Source organism: Dendropsophus ebraccatus, chromosome 2, assembly GCF_027789765.1.
Source record: "Dendropsophus ebraccatus isolate aDenEbr1 chromosome 2, aDenEbr1.pat, whole genome shotgun sequence".
NCBI lineage: Eukaryota > Metazoa > Chordata > Amphibia > Anura > Hylidae > Dendropsophus > Dendropsophus ebraccatus.
Window position 1 is genome coordinate 89,498,034 of NC_091455.1, and position 16,861 is coordinate 89,514,894.

A 16,861-nucleotide genomic window follows, 5' to 3' on the forward strand; every position below is an offset into this window, starting at 1 on the left:
CCAAAGCCAGGAATGGATTTGAAAATGGAGAAATATCAGTATTTCCTTTATGACCTGTCCTCTGTTTATAGTCCATTTCTTGGCTTAAAAAAAAATCTGTCAGATAAATCTCTCAGCGTAAAGGCACCCTAAGTCACAGTATGGAAAAAGAAAAAAAAAAAAAAACACTAGAATTAAAGGTTACAATATTTTTTTTTTCTGTGGCTTATGTTACCTTTTATGTGGGTCCCCAATAAATCATTTAAAAAAAAAAATAGAAATTATAAGCCCCCCTTCACATATCCGGAAAATGTGCCCGGATTTCCGAACCCATAGTGTTACATGGGTCACGGAGACCCTTGAGGATTTTAGGTAAATAGGTCAGGAACTCTATAGGAGCGCAGGAATGCACATCAGGAAAGCGTCCAGAGTTCTGGATTGGCAGGATAATATGCAGGACTACATCACATAATGAGAGTTGTAGTTCCGCAACATAAGAGGATGACACATGGCATAACAGGGAGACGATGGCACGGCACACGAGGGGCAATGTGGGTACGTGTGATGTATGTTGACATACTAGACTATATTGAAAAACCTTTTTTTCTGATCAGAAAATCCTGAAGGCATTTTCTGATTGTTTCCTGAAGGTAAAAACTGATTACGGTCAGGAAATCCTGATGATTCTCTAAAGCCTTTTGAAGGCCTCCTGATCAGGATTTCCTGACAGTAAAATCTGACATGGACGTCTGAATAGGCCAGTGCACTGTGTGTTTTACTCTGTTCTTGTTGCACGGATACAGGTTCCTGTGGACTACTGTGAAAACAGCTGATAAATATACATCTATCCCCCAGAAGTGATGTAACTCATGGCTGCAAATGCAAGACTTTCAGGCCTGAAGAGGGAGGTGAATACTCATCACAAGGGCAATGTTACAGGAGTGGACGGGCAAGATCATTGCGGCATCTAGGGGTAAAGTAACTAAACTTCAAATTCTACATTGGCAAATTCTCAAAAAAATGTGCCCCATTTGGTGTTTATACGTCAGTACTGATCTAGCTGTGAAAATGAAAACCCACTGTGGAGGGAATTTGTAGCATTTAGCCCTGTGTGGAATAACACAATGATGGGGATATTTATCAAAGTCTGTGCAGACTATGAAGCTGCACATTTTTGCACCAAGCCCCGGCTTGCACAAAAAAAAAAAACGACTATATTCTACACCTCGCTCACCAAGTGGCCAGGAAAATGGTGTGGAATTGCATGTGAGGAGTGTCCTCCCCATGAGCAACATAACATTACAGCTAAAATCTATGTCAGCTCGGTGCTGGTGTAGGATCTCTGAGGCTACCACATGGGATGCACAGGTTCATGGCTATTCCTTAAAGTAACTCTGTACCCACAATCTAATCCCCCCAAACCACTTGTACCTTCAGATAGCTGCTTTTAATCCAAGATCTGTCCTGCGGTCTGTTTGGCAGGCGATGCAGTTATTGTCCTAAATAAACAACTTTTAAACTGGCAGCCCCATGCCCAACGGCAAGGGCTTAGATTGTATATGCATTAGGCTGGCACAACCTCTCTGTCCCTCCTCCCCACCCTCCTCATCATTAGGAATCCTCCAGGCAGATTGCCTCCTATTCATCAGCTGTGTGAATACTGAACATGGGCTGGTTTGTTAAGGCACCTGGTGAAAAGGTGGTGAAAAGTTAGGGCACAGATACTTCTGTTTGGCACAGGGCTGCAAGTTTAAAAGTTATTTTTTAGGACAATAGCTGCATTACTTGCCGAACGGACCACAGGACAGATCTTGGATTAAAAGCAGCTATCCAAAGGTACAAGTGGTTTGGGGGGGGTGTCATATTGTGGGTACAGAGTCGCTTTAATCCATCAGAGTGGACATGAGCAGAATACAGCAGTGAAGAAGTGCTGCTCTTGGTCAACTTTGCCCTAAGTCAGTAGTTATTGTACATTGTGCAGTACCTAATGGTACTCAACTATCTATATACTAATAAGAGTATTAATAAGATATTATCGATCCTTAGTTATGTCTGTATATAGAGAATCAGTTAGCAATTTTTGTATATATTATTCAATCACCCAAAACAAGTTATCAATTCTACGATACAATAATGGAAACCAACATTTGCCCAAATGCCTTCTCCGTCAGAGTGAAAATTAGCACACAAGCTAATTTTGCCAAAATAAAAGTCAACTGTAGTGTTTCTAGGCAGGTGATGATTAGTTTTGCCTGATATATTAGGTAAGCATACATTTCTGCCTTGATCAAGACAAGATCATGCACAGGCGAGATTGTGTGAAAGATTAAAGTTTAAATATGTTTGTCAAACTTAATTCAGGTCATTACTTCTGATGCACACAAGCAGCGCTCAGAAATCCAATTTAGTTTTTTTATCCTACCCATGTCAACTGCACTTCCCCATGTGACCTTGGTTACAGATTTACAATACAGCTTCAGAGACAAGTGTCCCGGACAGAACATTTAAAGTGAAAAATGTTGCTTAATACGCCAGTAATATACACACTCACCAAAAGGGAATAACCGTGCAAAATAAGAAAAGACAGCACAAAATATTCCCGGATCCAGCTAGGACCAAATATGTATTCATAGTACAAGCAAACTTTTCTATACTTTTTACTGCTTTATACGAGTATAATGTAAACTTTAGAAGGTAGTTGCACTCCACCATGACTTTTTTTATTGACTTAGGACAAATTTTCCTCAGTTCGGAATAAAAGTTTCTGCATTGTAATGTTTTTAAAAAAATTCAGTCCTTCCATTACTTATCAGCTACTGTAGGTCCTGCAGGAAGTGGTGTCCAAGGAAGGTGAGGTTTTGTATAGGAATCCACTACTGCTCTAAACAATTCCAGAGGTGGCAGCAGAGAACGGTGAGCGGTGGGGTTGTGGTCACAATTTTAAATACTACAGTAAAAAGTGAACGGCTTGAATATACCATGTACCAGGCAGCAATGCACTGCCCCATAGAAATGAATGGGAGATTCCCCACACTGCACACACAGGTGACATTAGAGCTGTGTGTCTCCCCAGCAATGCACAGGTGAGGGAATTAGCCTCAGCCAGAGCTATAGACATGAATGTGCAGATCCAAAGCATCACAATCACAAATATGACAGCCAGGCAAGTTGGTAGCTCACAAGTGGATGGTTGGGGAAAAACACACCCGATTGGCCTCACGGCCATCCTTAGAACAAATCTAATTAACACACTGACACTTTATCCTCTGGTAGCGAGTGTCTGACCAATCTCACCTCCCCTGCTCAGAAATCTTCTCTCCACGGCTATGATGTTTTATTGGCTTTTACAAATATGCAGAATTAAGCACAGAGAGACTTAAAAAAAAAAAATTACTGTTTATTCTGACAAGCATAAACGTATAAGCAGCTACCAAAAACACTGCACAACTTAAAGATAAAGAGACCGTATGGAAATGACATAGGTGTGGGAAACGTTAATGCCAATAAGAAGCGATCATTTACACCAAGTGCCTGAGCAGCATATGGTAAGTGTTTTCAGAGGCCAGGACATGAATTGGCACTTACTAAGGAAGAATTTATTTGTGTTTCATTTAAAAACCCTCTAGAAGCCAAGGTTTATAAATAAAAACACTGGCACTGTCGGCAGATACTCCAGTTTTTATTATGAGCGGCAAAAACATCCGTGCATCTAGTGCCAGCATCAATGTGTGCCACAGGGAAAGAGTCAGCTGTAAGACATACATAGAAAAGGATAGGCTTTTCCCTGATTGTTAATAAGATTGCTAAAAAGGACATACAAGTGAACCTTTTAAAAAAAATCCTTTAGGGTACGTTCACACGTACCAGATCCGCAGCAGATTTCATCTAAACAACTGAACACAGCATCAAATCTGCACCATCAAATCTGCTGCAGATCCTGTATGTGTGAACGCACCCTAAGGCTGGGTTCACACACAGTATATTTCAGGCAGTATTTGGTCCTCATGTCAGGTCCTCATAGCAACCAAAACCAGGAGTGGATTAAAAACACAGAAAGGCTCTGTTCACACAATGTTGAAATTGAGTCGATGGCCGCCATATAACAGTAAATAACTGACATTATTTCAATACAACAGCCGTTGTTTTAAGATTTCAGCAAATATTTGTAATTAAATGACGGCCATCAACTCAATTACAACATTGTATGAACAGAGCCTTTCTGTGCTTTCAATCCACTCCTGGTTTTGATTGCTATGAGGACCTGACATGAGGACCAAACACTGCCTGAAATATACGTAGTGTGAACCCAGCCTTAGGGTGCATTCACACGTACAGGATCTGCAGCAGATTTGATGGCCTAGAATGGATTTGCTTTGAATCTGCAGCTTCAAATCTGTGCCATCAAATCTGCTGAAGGTCCTGTACGTGTGAACGCACCCTAATGCACAACAAAAGGTTTAGAAGACAACGTTTTTTTTTTCTTTGTCAAATAAGATCGAAATTCTGAAAATGTGAATAGAATCAGGATAACACTACACAGGGAATGGTCTCCAAAGACCACCCTTTTATCTAGACTAGATTTCCTACTGCCGACTTTCAGTTCCACCTGTACAGGACATCATCTATACAACTATACAAGAATCTCATGTCTTCCCATACTTATCAGCTGCTTTATGTCCTACAGGAAATGCTGTATTCTTTTCAGTCTGACACAGTGCTCTCTACTAACATTTCTGTCCGAGACAGGAAGTGTCCAGAGCAGTAGCAAATCCCTACCTCTGCTGCTTTGGACAGTTTCTGTCTCGGACAGAAATGTCAGTAGAGAGCACTGTGTCAAACTGATAAGAATACAGCATTTCTTGCAGGACATACAGCAGCTGATATGTATGGGAAGACTTGAGATTTTTAAATAGAAGTAAATTACAAATCTATTTAAAACTTTCTAAAACCAGTTGATCTGAAAGAAAAAGATTTTTGCTGAACATCTATGGCATTAAATGTGTGCATCCACTAAAGCCTTCTCAGAAATTCAGACTACTACATGATAGAACCACCTCAATCATTGTTGCCCTCTGGTAAATAAGATCTGGGATCAGAGTGTCTATTATATTCATTTACAGTCTGCTATGAATCTGTAAGTAGTCCATTATCAATAACCGGTCACAAGTCAGTCATCTTACCCCGATTATACTGAGGCCTTTCAGGTAGTCTTGTTTTGGTTGAGCTTGAGGAACACATCCTGCCAGGACAACTTTTTTATTCTCTTTTTTCAGCTTTTCTGGGGGAAAAAAATAAAAAGTTACACGTTTGATTGACACTCTGGGCTACACCTAATTGATTCAGCTGCTGCATAATTAAAATACTTTTTTTTTTAACCTGTAACCAAGGCACCAGGTACATTTTAAATTTTACGTTTACATTTATTTATTTGGGGGGGATAGCGCTGCTTAACATCTCTACCTGCCTGGTCCTTTTGCTCAAGGAAGATGCCAGTGGCTTATACTCTCTCTCTATTAAGAACACTTGCATGCTCAGAGTGCATGTGTTTGCTGGCATGTATCTGCAATGTAGGGCTAGCACTTATTTGGCTCTGTACAGTGACCATATGGGCTACTGTAGGTCCTCAGTGAATACAGAGCCAGTTTATGTAGCCATCTGTAAATATATGTGTATAGATCTATATTGGTATCCATAACAGGTTGAAAATAATGACAGTGCGGTCTCAACAACAGACGAATAAGAGCTTAGGCCATAAAGGCCACACCTATTTGGGGTCTGGAGGACACGAAGATATATTTTTGTATCACTACATTCTTATTTTTTTTGTCAACATATGAGTGCTTGCATTTTGCAGGACCTATACTTATTTTTAAAATAAATCTTTTTATTGGATTTTAACATTTTATTAAATTTTTTAAAAATTGCAAAACAATGAGTTTTGCAGCACTCAAAACATAGCAGATTAGCATGAGAAATAAAAAAAATATTGCATGTAAATAGCAATTATGTTTTATATCACATCTCCAGTTGATTTAGACTTTGAAAGTTAAAACAGTGACAATATGTTGTGAGGGCAAAGTGTTTCACTACTTGAGCAATTTGGTCTAGAGAAAAGTGAAATGTTAAAAAAAAAAAGTTTTTTTTAATGACATCATTTGGGGTATAAAAAAAACTATTTAAAAAAAAAAAACTTTCTTTTGAGAAAAAGGGGGAAACAAATTTGGGGTTTATATTAATGCAATATAAAATGACAAGTTAAAGGGAAACTCCCATCACAACTAACAGATAAATTTGCAGGGCTTGCCAGGATGAAAACTTGTCTCTTCCCCCTGATATTGTTCATATTGATATTGCCGCTCTTCCCGTCTGTTGTTGACTGCTCGTGGTCTACAAGAACAGCCCCAGCTCTGCACCTATACATGTACATTCTATCTGATAAATCTTTAGTATGTGCAGAATAATGGGCCATAATTTTGGCAATATGTTGCATCTTAAAGGAGGACTCTTTTTGCTCGGCCAGTACCAGCTTACCCACACCCATTTGCAGCACTTTGCACAGCCACAGGCTGTGTTGGTACCATCGCAGGGCCCACAAGCATTTACTGCTTCTCTGCAGAGACCAAAAGACACTGCTCTTTAGGATTCTCTAGAAGTTTAATCAAGCAAAGTAGTAGTAAAGGCTTCTAGGCGTCAGAGAATGGGTCATGTGGGCAGCCATGTATCAGTACGAGAACAGCAAGCCGCTGTGCCAAGAATACCACCCCAGGGACAACAGATAGATACAGGCAGTCATGTAAGAAGTTTAGGAAATGTTTACCAGCACAAATTATGCCAGAACTGCAATGCATCAACAAAAGTATATCTTTTCAAATTTATTTCAAAATCCACAGATGTGAGTATGAAGTTTTTCTGCAAGTTTTCTGTCCTGTGTGAAAGCAGCCTTCCTGCTAAGTGGTTCATATAGCATATAGCATATAGCTGTATGTTGTGCCACAGACAACAATAAAAATGGAACCAACCCTGATTCATGAGGGGCCATTACATTTATCGTGACAATACAAGACTACGGTCATCATCCTTCACAGTGGTTTGCCTTGGGGTCCTATTACACGGAGCGATTTTTAACGATTAACGACTAACGATAAACGACTAACGATAAACGATCGCAAACGAGATTGTTTATAGTTAATCTGAAATAGTTTACCATATTACACAGAACGATGGTCGTTAGTTATGATCGTTACTATGATCGTTAATCCCCTCTGATCCCAGCAAAACAATGAACAATGTGCAATTACAATGAATGATTAGTGAACAAATGCAGAACTTGAGCGAACGAATGTGCAATTGCATTGAACGATTATTGATAATTTTACGTTCAGATATAAATCAACGACATACAGTATAAACAATTTTTCCATCGTTGCCTGCAATTACTCAGAAAAATTAAAAAACAATATAAAGATTTTTCGTACGATAATCATCCCCTGTAATAGGGCCCGTAGGGTATGCGCACACTACGCCGTCCGAACCAAAGAATTGACATGTAAATTCTTTGGGCAGATGGCGGAATGAGCTTCATAATATCAATCAGTCTATGGGACAGACAGAACTTCAAGAGCAGACTTCTGCGGCCAAATTTCATAGTGTGCGCATACCCTTACACCAACTCTATTCCAGTCACAAGACCCAATTTATTATGCATCTCCCTAGAAAATACAGATTTTGTTAATGGCAGAATGGTCCCACCTGAGAACAGCAAATAATTTTTTGTGAGAACAGCAAATAATTGTTTTATGGTTTGGGATTGTCCTCTTAGTTCCAGTGAAGGAAAATCATTAAGCTACAATTTAGTTACATTCAGGAGAACCGCTGTTCTCAGTTAACTCTGTTTCAGGACAATAATGAATACTTGCATAGTGGGTTAGTGTGAACTCCATTAATAAAATGATTGGCAAAGTTTCATATGAGAATAATCTGTGCAGAACTATTTGTGATCCAAACGACATAATATATTGTTTGTGTCACTTTAAGCTTCAGCACTTGGGAGTGCCACCACTGGGATTTGTATTACTGTGGCTCTGCTAAAAACTTGTATGTAATGTAAAAAGGGTTAACCTACAGCTCAACCATGTACTGTATGCAGTACACTGTAGGGACACACTAGGAAACATAGATGTTTAATGATTTGCTGTAAACACATCTTCATGGAGACACATGTCCCTTTCCCAACACGTTTCAACAGGCACAAAATGTTATAAGACTGCATCTCCAATGTAGCAGAGAAACTGGTATAATATCGCCACCTAGTGGGCACCCAGAGAAAGGCAAACTATTTTTAATGCCAAAGGGTTCATTTTTCTACAATCCTATCACTTGGGTTCACTCTAGGCCACTGTGAAAATTTATAATGCATTAAAGTACTGCATAAAAAAAGCGATTATGTCCAGTGTTATTAAAAGAAAGCAAACAAAAGCATGGAGTGTGGCCAGAACCAAGTGAACTCCAAGCCTGCTGCTTCTACAAAGAGTGAACTCTGCACTAAACATCTTAACAGTACAGACACCCCAAAAGAATTATATGCTGTGCACTATATTTTGCTCAGCTGGTATTATTTTTAAGGAAATAAACCTATAATCCTATAAAAAGGAATAAAACAGATTGTGAAGCAAGAAAAAAAAACATATGACCTATACAGGTTGGAAGCAGAGATGACATGCAGATGCATGCCACAAAAGAACTTTGGATAAAGTGTGTAACTATGGTATGCATGCATTGTGGTCTCAGCGTCCCCAAACACAGTGTAAGCAGACCCCAAGACATAACTTTGTGCGCAGATGCCCTAACACATTGCACACATGAGGTATTCAGTTATCATAACCACCGGTAGGATGTTTTTGTAACTATTTTATACTAGGATTCCCCTGGTCTTTTGATTAAACACTGGGTCTACAAAGCGTCATAAAAAGTGCTTCCCCTGCTGCCCTACAAAAAAAGCTGAGAGGCTAACTTGGGTAGTATACCTCTTGCTGAGTGATAACGGACTGCTAGACATTTTAGAAATCTCGTCCAGCTGACAAACACCAATAGGTGGTGCATTCTTGCAATAAGAGAAGCAGGATGGTCAGTTTAAAGTGACACTGTCACCCCCTTTTTGCATTTTGACTGCTCTCCACAGGTGTAAAGGGTAAATGTTACAGCTATCATTACTTATTTTATATTATTCGTCATGGTGCTTTTTCTGGTAAAAAGTGTTTTTTATTATCTATGGATTGAGATGTGGGTGGGGCTTCGCGGGCTAAGCACCACTTAGCCCCACCCATCCGTGATGTCATCATCGCATAGGCCCCGCCCCTCAGCAGCCATTGGAAGGACCAGCCCAAAGATCTAGGCCCCACCCCCTAGATTGACCCACACCAATGGCCGCGGGGCCTATGCGGCGATGACGTCATGGATGGGGACGGGGCGATGTAGCGCATTAGAGACTGAGCCACGCCCCTTTGGCGAAGTAACAAGCGGATAAAAGTACACTTTTCACAAGAACAAGCGCCATGATTAATAATCTGAAATAAGGTATGGAGACAGCTAAATTAGGCATTTAAACATTTTTAATGATTAACAATTATCATGCCTAGACAGCCAAAGCTAGTGGGCTGTAGGTTGGACACCCCTGGCTCTTCTTGGGGGTTGATTGGAGCAGTGGTTACATACAATGAACAGGCTCTACACAGCCCAGACAGACCACCAATAGAGAGGATCATTTGATCAGTAGAAAAGAGCTTCAATTGATTCAGAGTTCACTGTATCATAATGAATTATCATGCTGGGAGCTGTGTCAGTGATAAGCAGTCAGCTTACGCACTGTATATCTCGGACTTGTGAATGAAGTCTAAAAGCTCAGCGATATGTACAGGACATTCTGCAGCCATGTGTGTTGCCTCTCAGAGCAGGCCTTCCTAATAGTATCCTTCAGCAAGATAGTGCTTATGCACACACAGCATGGACTTCCAAGGAAGATCTGCAAATGTGTTTGCATTGCAACATTTCCTTGACCTACCTGGTCACTAGATTTTTTTTGTCATACAGAACCTGTGTGCTCCCATTCCCAACAGGGTCTTAGAGCCTCCTTTTAACTGTACAATTGTGTGTGTGTGTGTGTGTGTGTGTGTGCCCAAGACCGCTGCGGCTAACTATGTGCACTTGTAACGAGCGCACATAGCTACAGGCAGCGGCGGCAATGACAGGGCAGGAGCCATTGGCTCCCTCCCTGTCAGTCACTCTTGTGGCCGCAGGAAGTGTTTTCCCTGTGGTCACAAGAGGCCGCTCTGTGTCTCTGGTGCCGGAGCTCGAGGCGTCACTGGAGCGCCGGTGCCATGACAACGGGAGAGCGGCCTCTTGTGACTGCAGGGGAAACACTTCCCGCGGCCACAAGAGGGAAGAGAAGAGACGAGAAGAGAAGAGGAGACGCCGGACCCAGGTGAGTAAAAATGGTTTTTTTTTTTTCTGTTATATACTATATAGGAGGTAGAGCACACAGTGGGGGCCTATATAAAATAACAGGAGCGCACAGGGGGGCTATATAAACGGGGGGAGGGCACAGGGGGGGCTATATAAACAGGGGGAGCGCACAGGGGGGCTATATAAATGGGGGAGCGCACAGGGGGGGTCTATATAAACGAGGGAGCGCACAGGGGGGCTATATAAACAGGGGAGCGCACAGGGGGGCTATATAAACAGGGGAGCACACAGGGGGGCTATATACAAGTGGGGGAGCGCACAGGGGCTATATAAACGGGGGGAGCACACAGGGGGGGCTATATAAACGGGAGCACACAGGGAGCTATATACAAGTGGGGGAGCTCACAGGGGGCTATATATAAGTGGGGGAGCTCACAGGGGACTATATACAAGTGGGGGAGCTCACAGGGAGGCTATATACAAGTGGGGGAGCTCACAGGGAGGCTATATACAAGTGGGGGAGCACACAGGGGGTATATACAACTGGGGGTAGCACACAGGGGGTATATACACGTGGGGAGAGCACACGGGTATATACGACTGGGAGCAGCACACAGGGGGTCTATATAGTATACTGGGGGAGCACACAGGGGGTCTATATAGTATACTGGGGGAGCACACAGGGGGACTATGTATAACTGGGGGATCACACCGGTCTATATATAACTGGGGGAGCACACAGGGGGGTCTATATACCACTGGGGACAGCACACAAGAGATATATACTACTGGGGGCAGAACACAAGTGGTATTTACTACTGTCGGCAGCGCACAAGGGGTCTATATAACTGGGGGCAGCACATAGCGGTCTTTATTACATTCGGACTGCACAGAAGTGCCTATATGCCTTACTACTATACTGGGGCACAGAACATACCTAAATATTAAGTGGGAGCACAGGGACACCTTTAATCTGTGGGGGCACAGAGGGGCGTAACTACTATATAGACGTAGAGGGGACCTAACTACTGTATGTGTTGGAGCCTAAAATATTTCTCTGACAGATTCTGGAGGGAAAATTACCAGCCAGGAGAAGACTTCAAGGTGGCCCAGGCTGGAGGGAGAGAGAAAGAAAAAGAAGTAAAAGACGCTGATCAGAGAAGACGCCTCCTGTAAGTCACTGGATGTAACTGCACTCTGTTATAGGGTCTGTAGTGATAGGGGTCATGGTGTGGCAGTATTATGTTATGGCATCATTGGTAATATCTTCCTGTTTTGTTAAGAGCAGTTTTGAGGTGATATGTAATCTCTGTATGGTGGTAGGAGGGTTATAAGAGGACTACTGGAGAGGGGGGGGTTGCGCATGTTGAGGGGGGGGAGGGCATGGGGAGGCCCCAGACATGACTTCGCTTTGGGCCCCAGAAATGCCAAGACCGCCCGTGTGTGTGTGTGTGTGTGTGTGTGTGTGTGTGTGTCAATGAGTGGATACTGTACAGGTTCTGTGTCATTGTATAAAGCAAACCACAAAAGGTCCTGTGAGCCAGAGACCCATTATTACGTTGACAAGTGGCAGTGTTGGCTTAGCTGCCTGACATGACAGGGGATCAGATCATGGGGATAAAGAGATCCTGACGATACTGTGCACATTTTCTACATCTCCAGTTACAAGGAGAGACAGCTGGAAGAGTCACAGCACATGACTGAGAAGAATTACTGCTGTGTTTACTTTCTCCAGGACCTGTTTACGTCGGCTCAGTAGAAACATTGCAAAATCCAGGAAGTGCTGCGCTCACATGTTTCTACTACTAACACAACAACAATGAGAACTGCAAGGATAACTCCTACACCAGCCCCATAATAACAAACTATATGTGCAGCTAGGGCTGGGCGATATGGCAAGAAAAAAATAAAATCGATTTTATTTTTTACATTTTGGCCGATTCTCGATTTAAATCTCAATTTTTTTTTCTTTTTGCTAAATAAACAGAACATTTTTCTCCCTGCAGCGTCAGATACTATTTTAATGATGTTTGAGACAACTGTATTGCTTCCCAGTGTAACAGTGCTCCCCCTGTGCCCCTATGTAGTGGACAACCCCCCTCTGTGTCCCATATAAGCAGTTTTCCCAAATATGTGTCCTATGTACTCTGAGCCCCCATATAGTATAGGAGATCTTCTATGTGCCTCCATCTAGGTAGGGAGTAGTAGTGGAGGTATAGTGGATAAGGGGTGTAGTAGTACAGGTATAGATGAGGAGTGTAGTAGTAGTACAGGTATAGATGAGGAGTTTAGTAGTAGTACAGGTAAAGATGAGGGGTGTAGTAGTAGTACAGGTAAAGATGAGGGGTGTAGTAGTAGTACAGGTAAAGATGAGGGGTGTAGTAGTAGTACAGGTAAAGATGAGGGGTGTAGTAGTAGTACAGGTAAAGATGAGGGGTGTAGTAGTAGTGCAGGTAAAGATGAGGGGTGTAGTAGTAGTACAGGTAAAGATGAGGGGTGTAGTAGTAGTACAGGTAAAGATGAGGGGTGTAGTAGTAGTACAGGTAAAGATGAGGGGTGTAGTAGTAGTACAGGTAAAGATGAGGGGTGTAGTAGTACAGGAACAGATAAGGGTCAGGGACATAGCTAAGAACATGGGGCCCCCATGAAACCTTGGTGACTGGGGGAGCATGGGGCAGACTGGGGGGGCAGGTATGGGGCACACTGGGGGGAGGGGGAGCATGCATGGGGCACACTGGGGGAAAGGGGAGCATGCATGGGGCACACTGGGGGGGAAGGGGAGCATGCGTGGGGCACACTGGGTGGAGGTGGAAGCGGAAGCATGCGTGGGGCACACTGGGTGGAGGTGGAAGCGGAAGCATGCATGGGGCACAATGGGGGGAGCATGCATGGGGCACAATGGGGGGAGCATGCATGGGGCACAATGGGGGGAGCATGCATGGGGCACAATGGGGGGAGCATGTATGGGGCACAATGGGGGGAGCATGTATGGGGCACAATGGGGGGAGCATGCATGGGGCACAATGGGGGGAGCATGCATGGGGCACAATGGGGGGAGCATGCATGGGGCACAATGGGGGGAGCATGCATGGGGCACAATGGGGGGAGCATGCATGGGGCACACTGGGGGAGGGGTGAGCATGAATGGGGCAGATCGGGGGGAGAATAGGGCAGACCGGGGCAGGAGGGAACATACCTGGTGTGCCCGCTCTGTCCGGGCGCACACCACCGGCACTTGCACTGTCCTCCCGCACATGCTCCTCACAGCGGACCCGCCCCCATAGCGGGATGAATATCACCTCCCGGCCGCACATGGAGGTCCCCGGAGGAGGCTGCAGACTGAAGCATCGGGTGATAGTGTCGCTGCTGTACAGCTCCAGTAACCGCAGCGACACTATCACCCGATGCTTCAGTATCTGCAGCCTCCTCCGGGGACCTCCATGTGCGGCTGGGAGGGAGCGCGCGTATACGTCCGGCTATGGGGGTGGGTCAGCGGCGGTGACATAGGACACTGCTGGGCGCTCTGCATAGGCTGCTGGGCGCTCCCGCTCCTCAGGCTGTTTCAGTAGCTGGAGGATGCGAGCAGCCTGCGCGCCCGCATCTAATGATTTTTTTTAGAAAATCGATTTTCTAAAAAAATCTAATCGATTCTCAAATTCTGGGCGAATTAATCGAATTCGATTAATCGCCCAGCCCTACGTGCAGCTACAGGACGCTTCTCACTAACCCCTTCTTGTAACCATTAATGTCACAGAATAAAGCCCCCTTGTAGGTCACTAAGAGAATAAAGAATTCGCTCTACAGCTTGTTGTTGTATGTTTTCTATTTATTTGACACAAGACATACACTCCTGGCTGCATTACAGCTCAGCAAAAATCAGCCAGGTGTCTTTACACAGAGATTTATCTGACAGATTTTCAGGTGATACAGTCACCTGTGATTACAGGGTGATGCTTACTGCAATGACTGCTGTACATTGAGGCTATACCGCTGTTAGGCAGGTCCGGCGCTTCTTTTTGTAGCCTTGATATCACAGTCTTATGCTGCGTTTACACGGAACGATTATTGTTTGAATTTTCGCATAAACGATTGCATTTGAGCGATAATCGTACCGTGTAAACACGGCAAACGATCAAACGACGAGTGAGAAATTGTTAATTTTGATCTTTCAACATGTTCTTAAATCCTCATTTGCTGAAAATTCGCAGATCACTTCGTGTAAACAGTCTTTCACCGATTTACCCTATATAAAAAATGGTCTTAAGCGATCTTCCAAACTCCTGATCTGCTACTGCTACTGGAATTTCTCCTCCCTGTATGATTGACACCTGGAAGCCCAAGAAGCTCAAGAAGGGGAGGGGAAGGAGGTGTTACACACCTCATATATAATGCATTTACCTGAATAGACAACACACACCAAGGATCCTCCATAAAGAAGGTTCTCCCTATACCAGGGGTGGGGAACCTCCGGCCCGCAGGCCGCATCCGGCCCATGAGATCCCCTGATGCGGCCCGTGGCTCTCCTGTGACGTGTGCCGCTCTGGTGGGGCAGTAGCCGACATACACAGCATCTTCCTGTGTCAGTAACGGCTGCCAGACACAGGAGGATGCTGTGAGTGCCGTCCCCTCCCCCACCGGGGGGGGGGGGGGGTTAACTAGAGCCACCAGGGGCATGACTGGGGGGGGGGGGGAAATAACTAGAGCCACCAGGGGCATGACTGGGGGGGGGGGGGGAATAACTAGAGCCACCAGGGGCATGGCTGGTGGTGGGGAGTTAACTAGAGCCACTAGGGGCTTGACTGGTGGTGGTGGTGGTGGTGGTGGTGGTGGTGTGTGTGTGTGTGTGTGTGTGTGTGTGTGTGTGTGTATGTGTGTCTGTATGTGTGTATGTGTGTGTGTGTGTGTGTGTGTGTGTGTGTGTGTGTGTGTGTGTGTGTGTGTGTGTGTGTGTGTGTGTGTGTGTGTGTGTGTGTGAGTGAGTGAGTGAGTGTGTGTGTGAGTGTGTGTGTGTGTGTGTGTGTGTGTGGTTAACTAGAGCCACCAGGTTCATGGCTTGGGGGGGGGTTAACTAGAGCCACCAGGGTATGACTGGGGGGGGTTAACTAGACCTACCAGGGGCATCAATAAGGGGTTACCTAGAGCTGGGTGCTGCTAACCCACGCTACTAACCGCCACGCACAGTATGCAGTCCTCTAATTATTTTATTAATGTCCGACTGGCCCTCGACAGGCAAAAGGTTCCCCATCCCTGCCCTATACAAACCTTCTGCCCCTAGAGGTAAACAATATTTTTTATCCACCAACAGCAACAGAACAACTGGCACACAACTACATACTTTCATTACAAAGATTAAAAGTATATCAACATCTTTTACTGTACTATGAATAGGAAGCAATACAAATCTGAGCTTTGCCAGAAAAAAAAAATCTTATTAGGATTACTTAATGAGTATTCTTCAAAACAACAAAATGTCGGCAAAATAATTTGTTCTTTAAAAATTCAAGGTAGCTAAGGATGGGTATTAGAAAGGCTTTTATCCTTCAAAACATGAATGCTAATGAGAAGAATACCTCCTGGAATCTGCAAGTGGGAAGAATAAATACATTTCCCTGCACATCCTTCATATTCTTCAATTAAATGAACTTTACCTTGAACTATCATTTTTAATTGCAGCAGGACTCCGTATCTGGAAATTTACTGCCATCTAAAAACACATTTACATGACACGCATCTGAATAGAAATGCAATTAGGCAGAATAGTCTTCACCCCTCCAAAACTTTAAAAACAGCTACAGGCCAGGAAGGGGCTGGTGGGGGAGGGCCTCACTTTTGGAGAATCATACAAAGTATTTTCAGCCACTGATATGGAGAATGAGCGATAAGCTGAGGACAGAAGCAGAAATGCTACCAAGCGGAAAGGAAAAAAACAAAACCTAGATCAAATATTTTATCAGGATAGAAATAAATTAGAGCGTGATCAGACTGAATAATCGGTCATTTGTGAGAATTGAGCTTAGGCCGCTACTGTTCTCAGTAGGGTATTCTAGAGATGATATCACTCAGGCATGCTTTACACAATCATTCAGCTGAATAGTTGTGGCACGGCTTTCCTGTATTCTAGGTAATATTTGGCATCTTAACCTGAGGTGGGGAGAGGAATAGCTTTTCATCCGCTGTGTGAATTAATGTGCTGATTTAATTACAGGCTTACAGCGTTAAAAATCATTCCCGAATGGCACGCAGATTCAACATATTAGAATTATGACAGACACAGGTCTTAGAACCCAATTTAGGTTCCACAATTTACATCATCATTTTGTTTTTGGCATTATCTCAGACACCTGACTTCAGGGTAGATGCACCAATTTGGAGGCAATGTACAAATAAGTTAAAGGGAGAAGGCTAATGGCTCCTGTTGTCTAGA

General features: G+C 43.7%; 1 protein-coding gene across 1 annotated transcript in view; it reads right to left on the reverse strand.

The window, feature by feature from the left end:
• Positions 1-16,861, reverse strand: part of CDKAL1 (CDK5 regulatory subunit associated protein 1 like 1) — a 679,847-nt gene that overhangs the window by 501,848 nt on the left and 161,138 nt on the right. Inside the window, 1 exon segment of the mRNA XM_069957933.1 lies at positions 5,160-5,252. Within this exon segment, the coding sequence (XP_069814034.1) occupies positions 5,160-5,252 (93 nt within the window).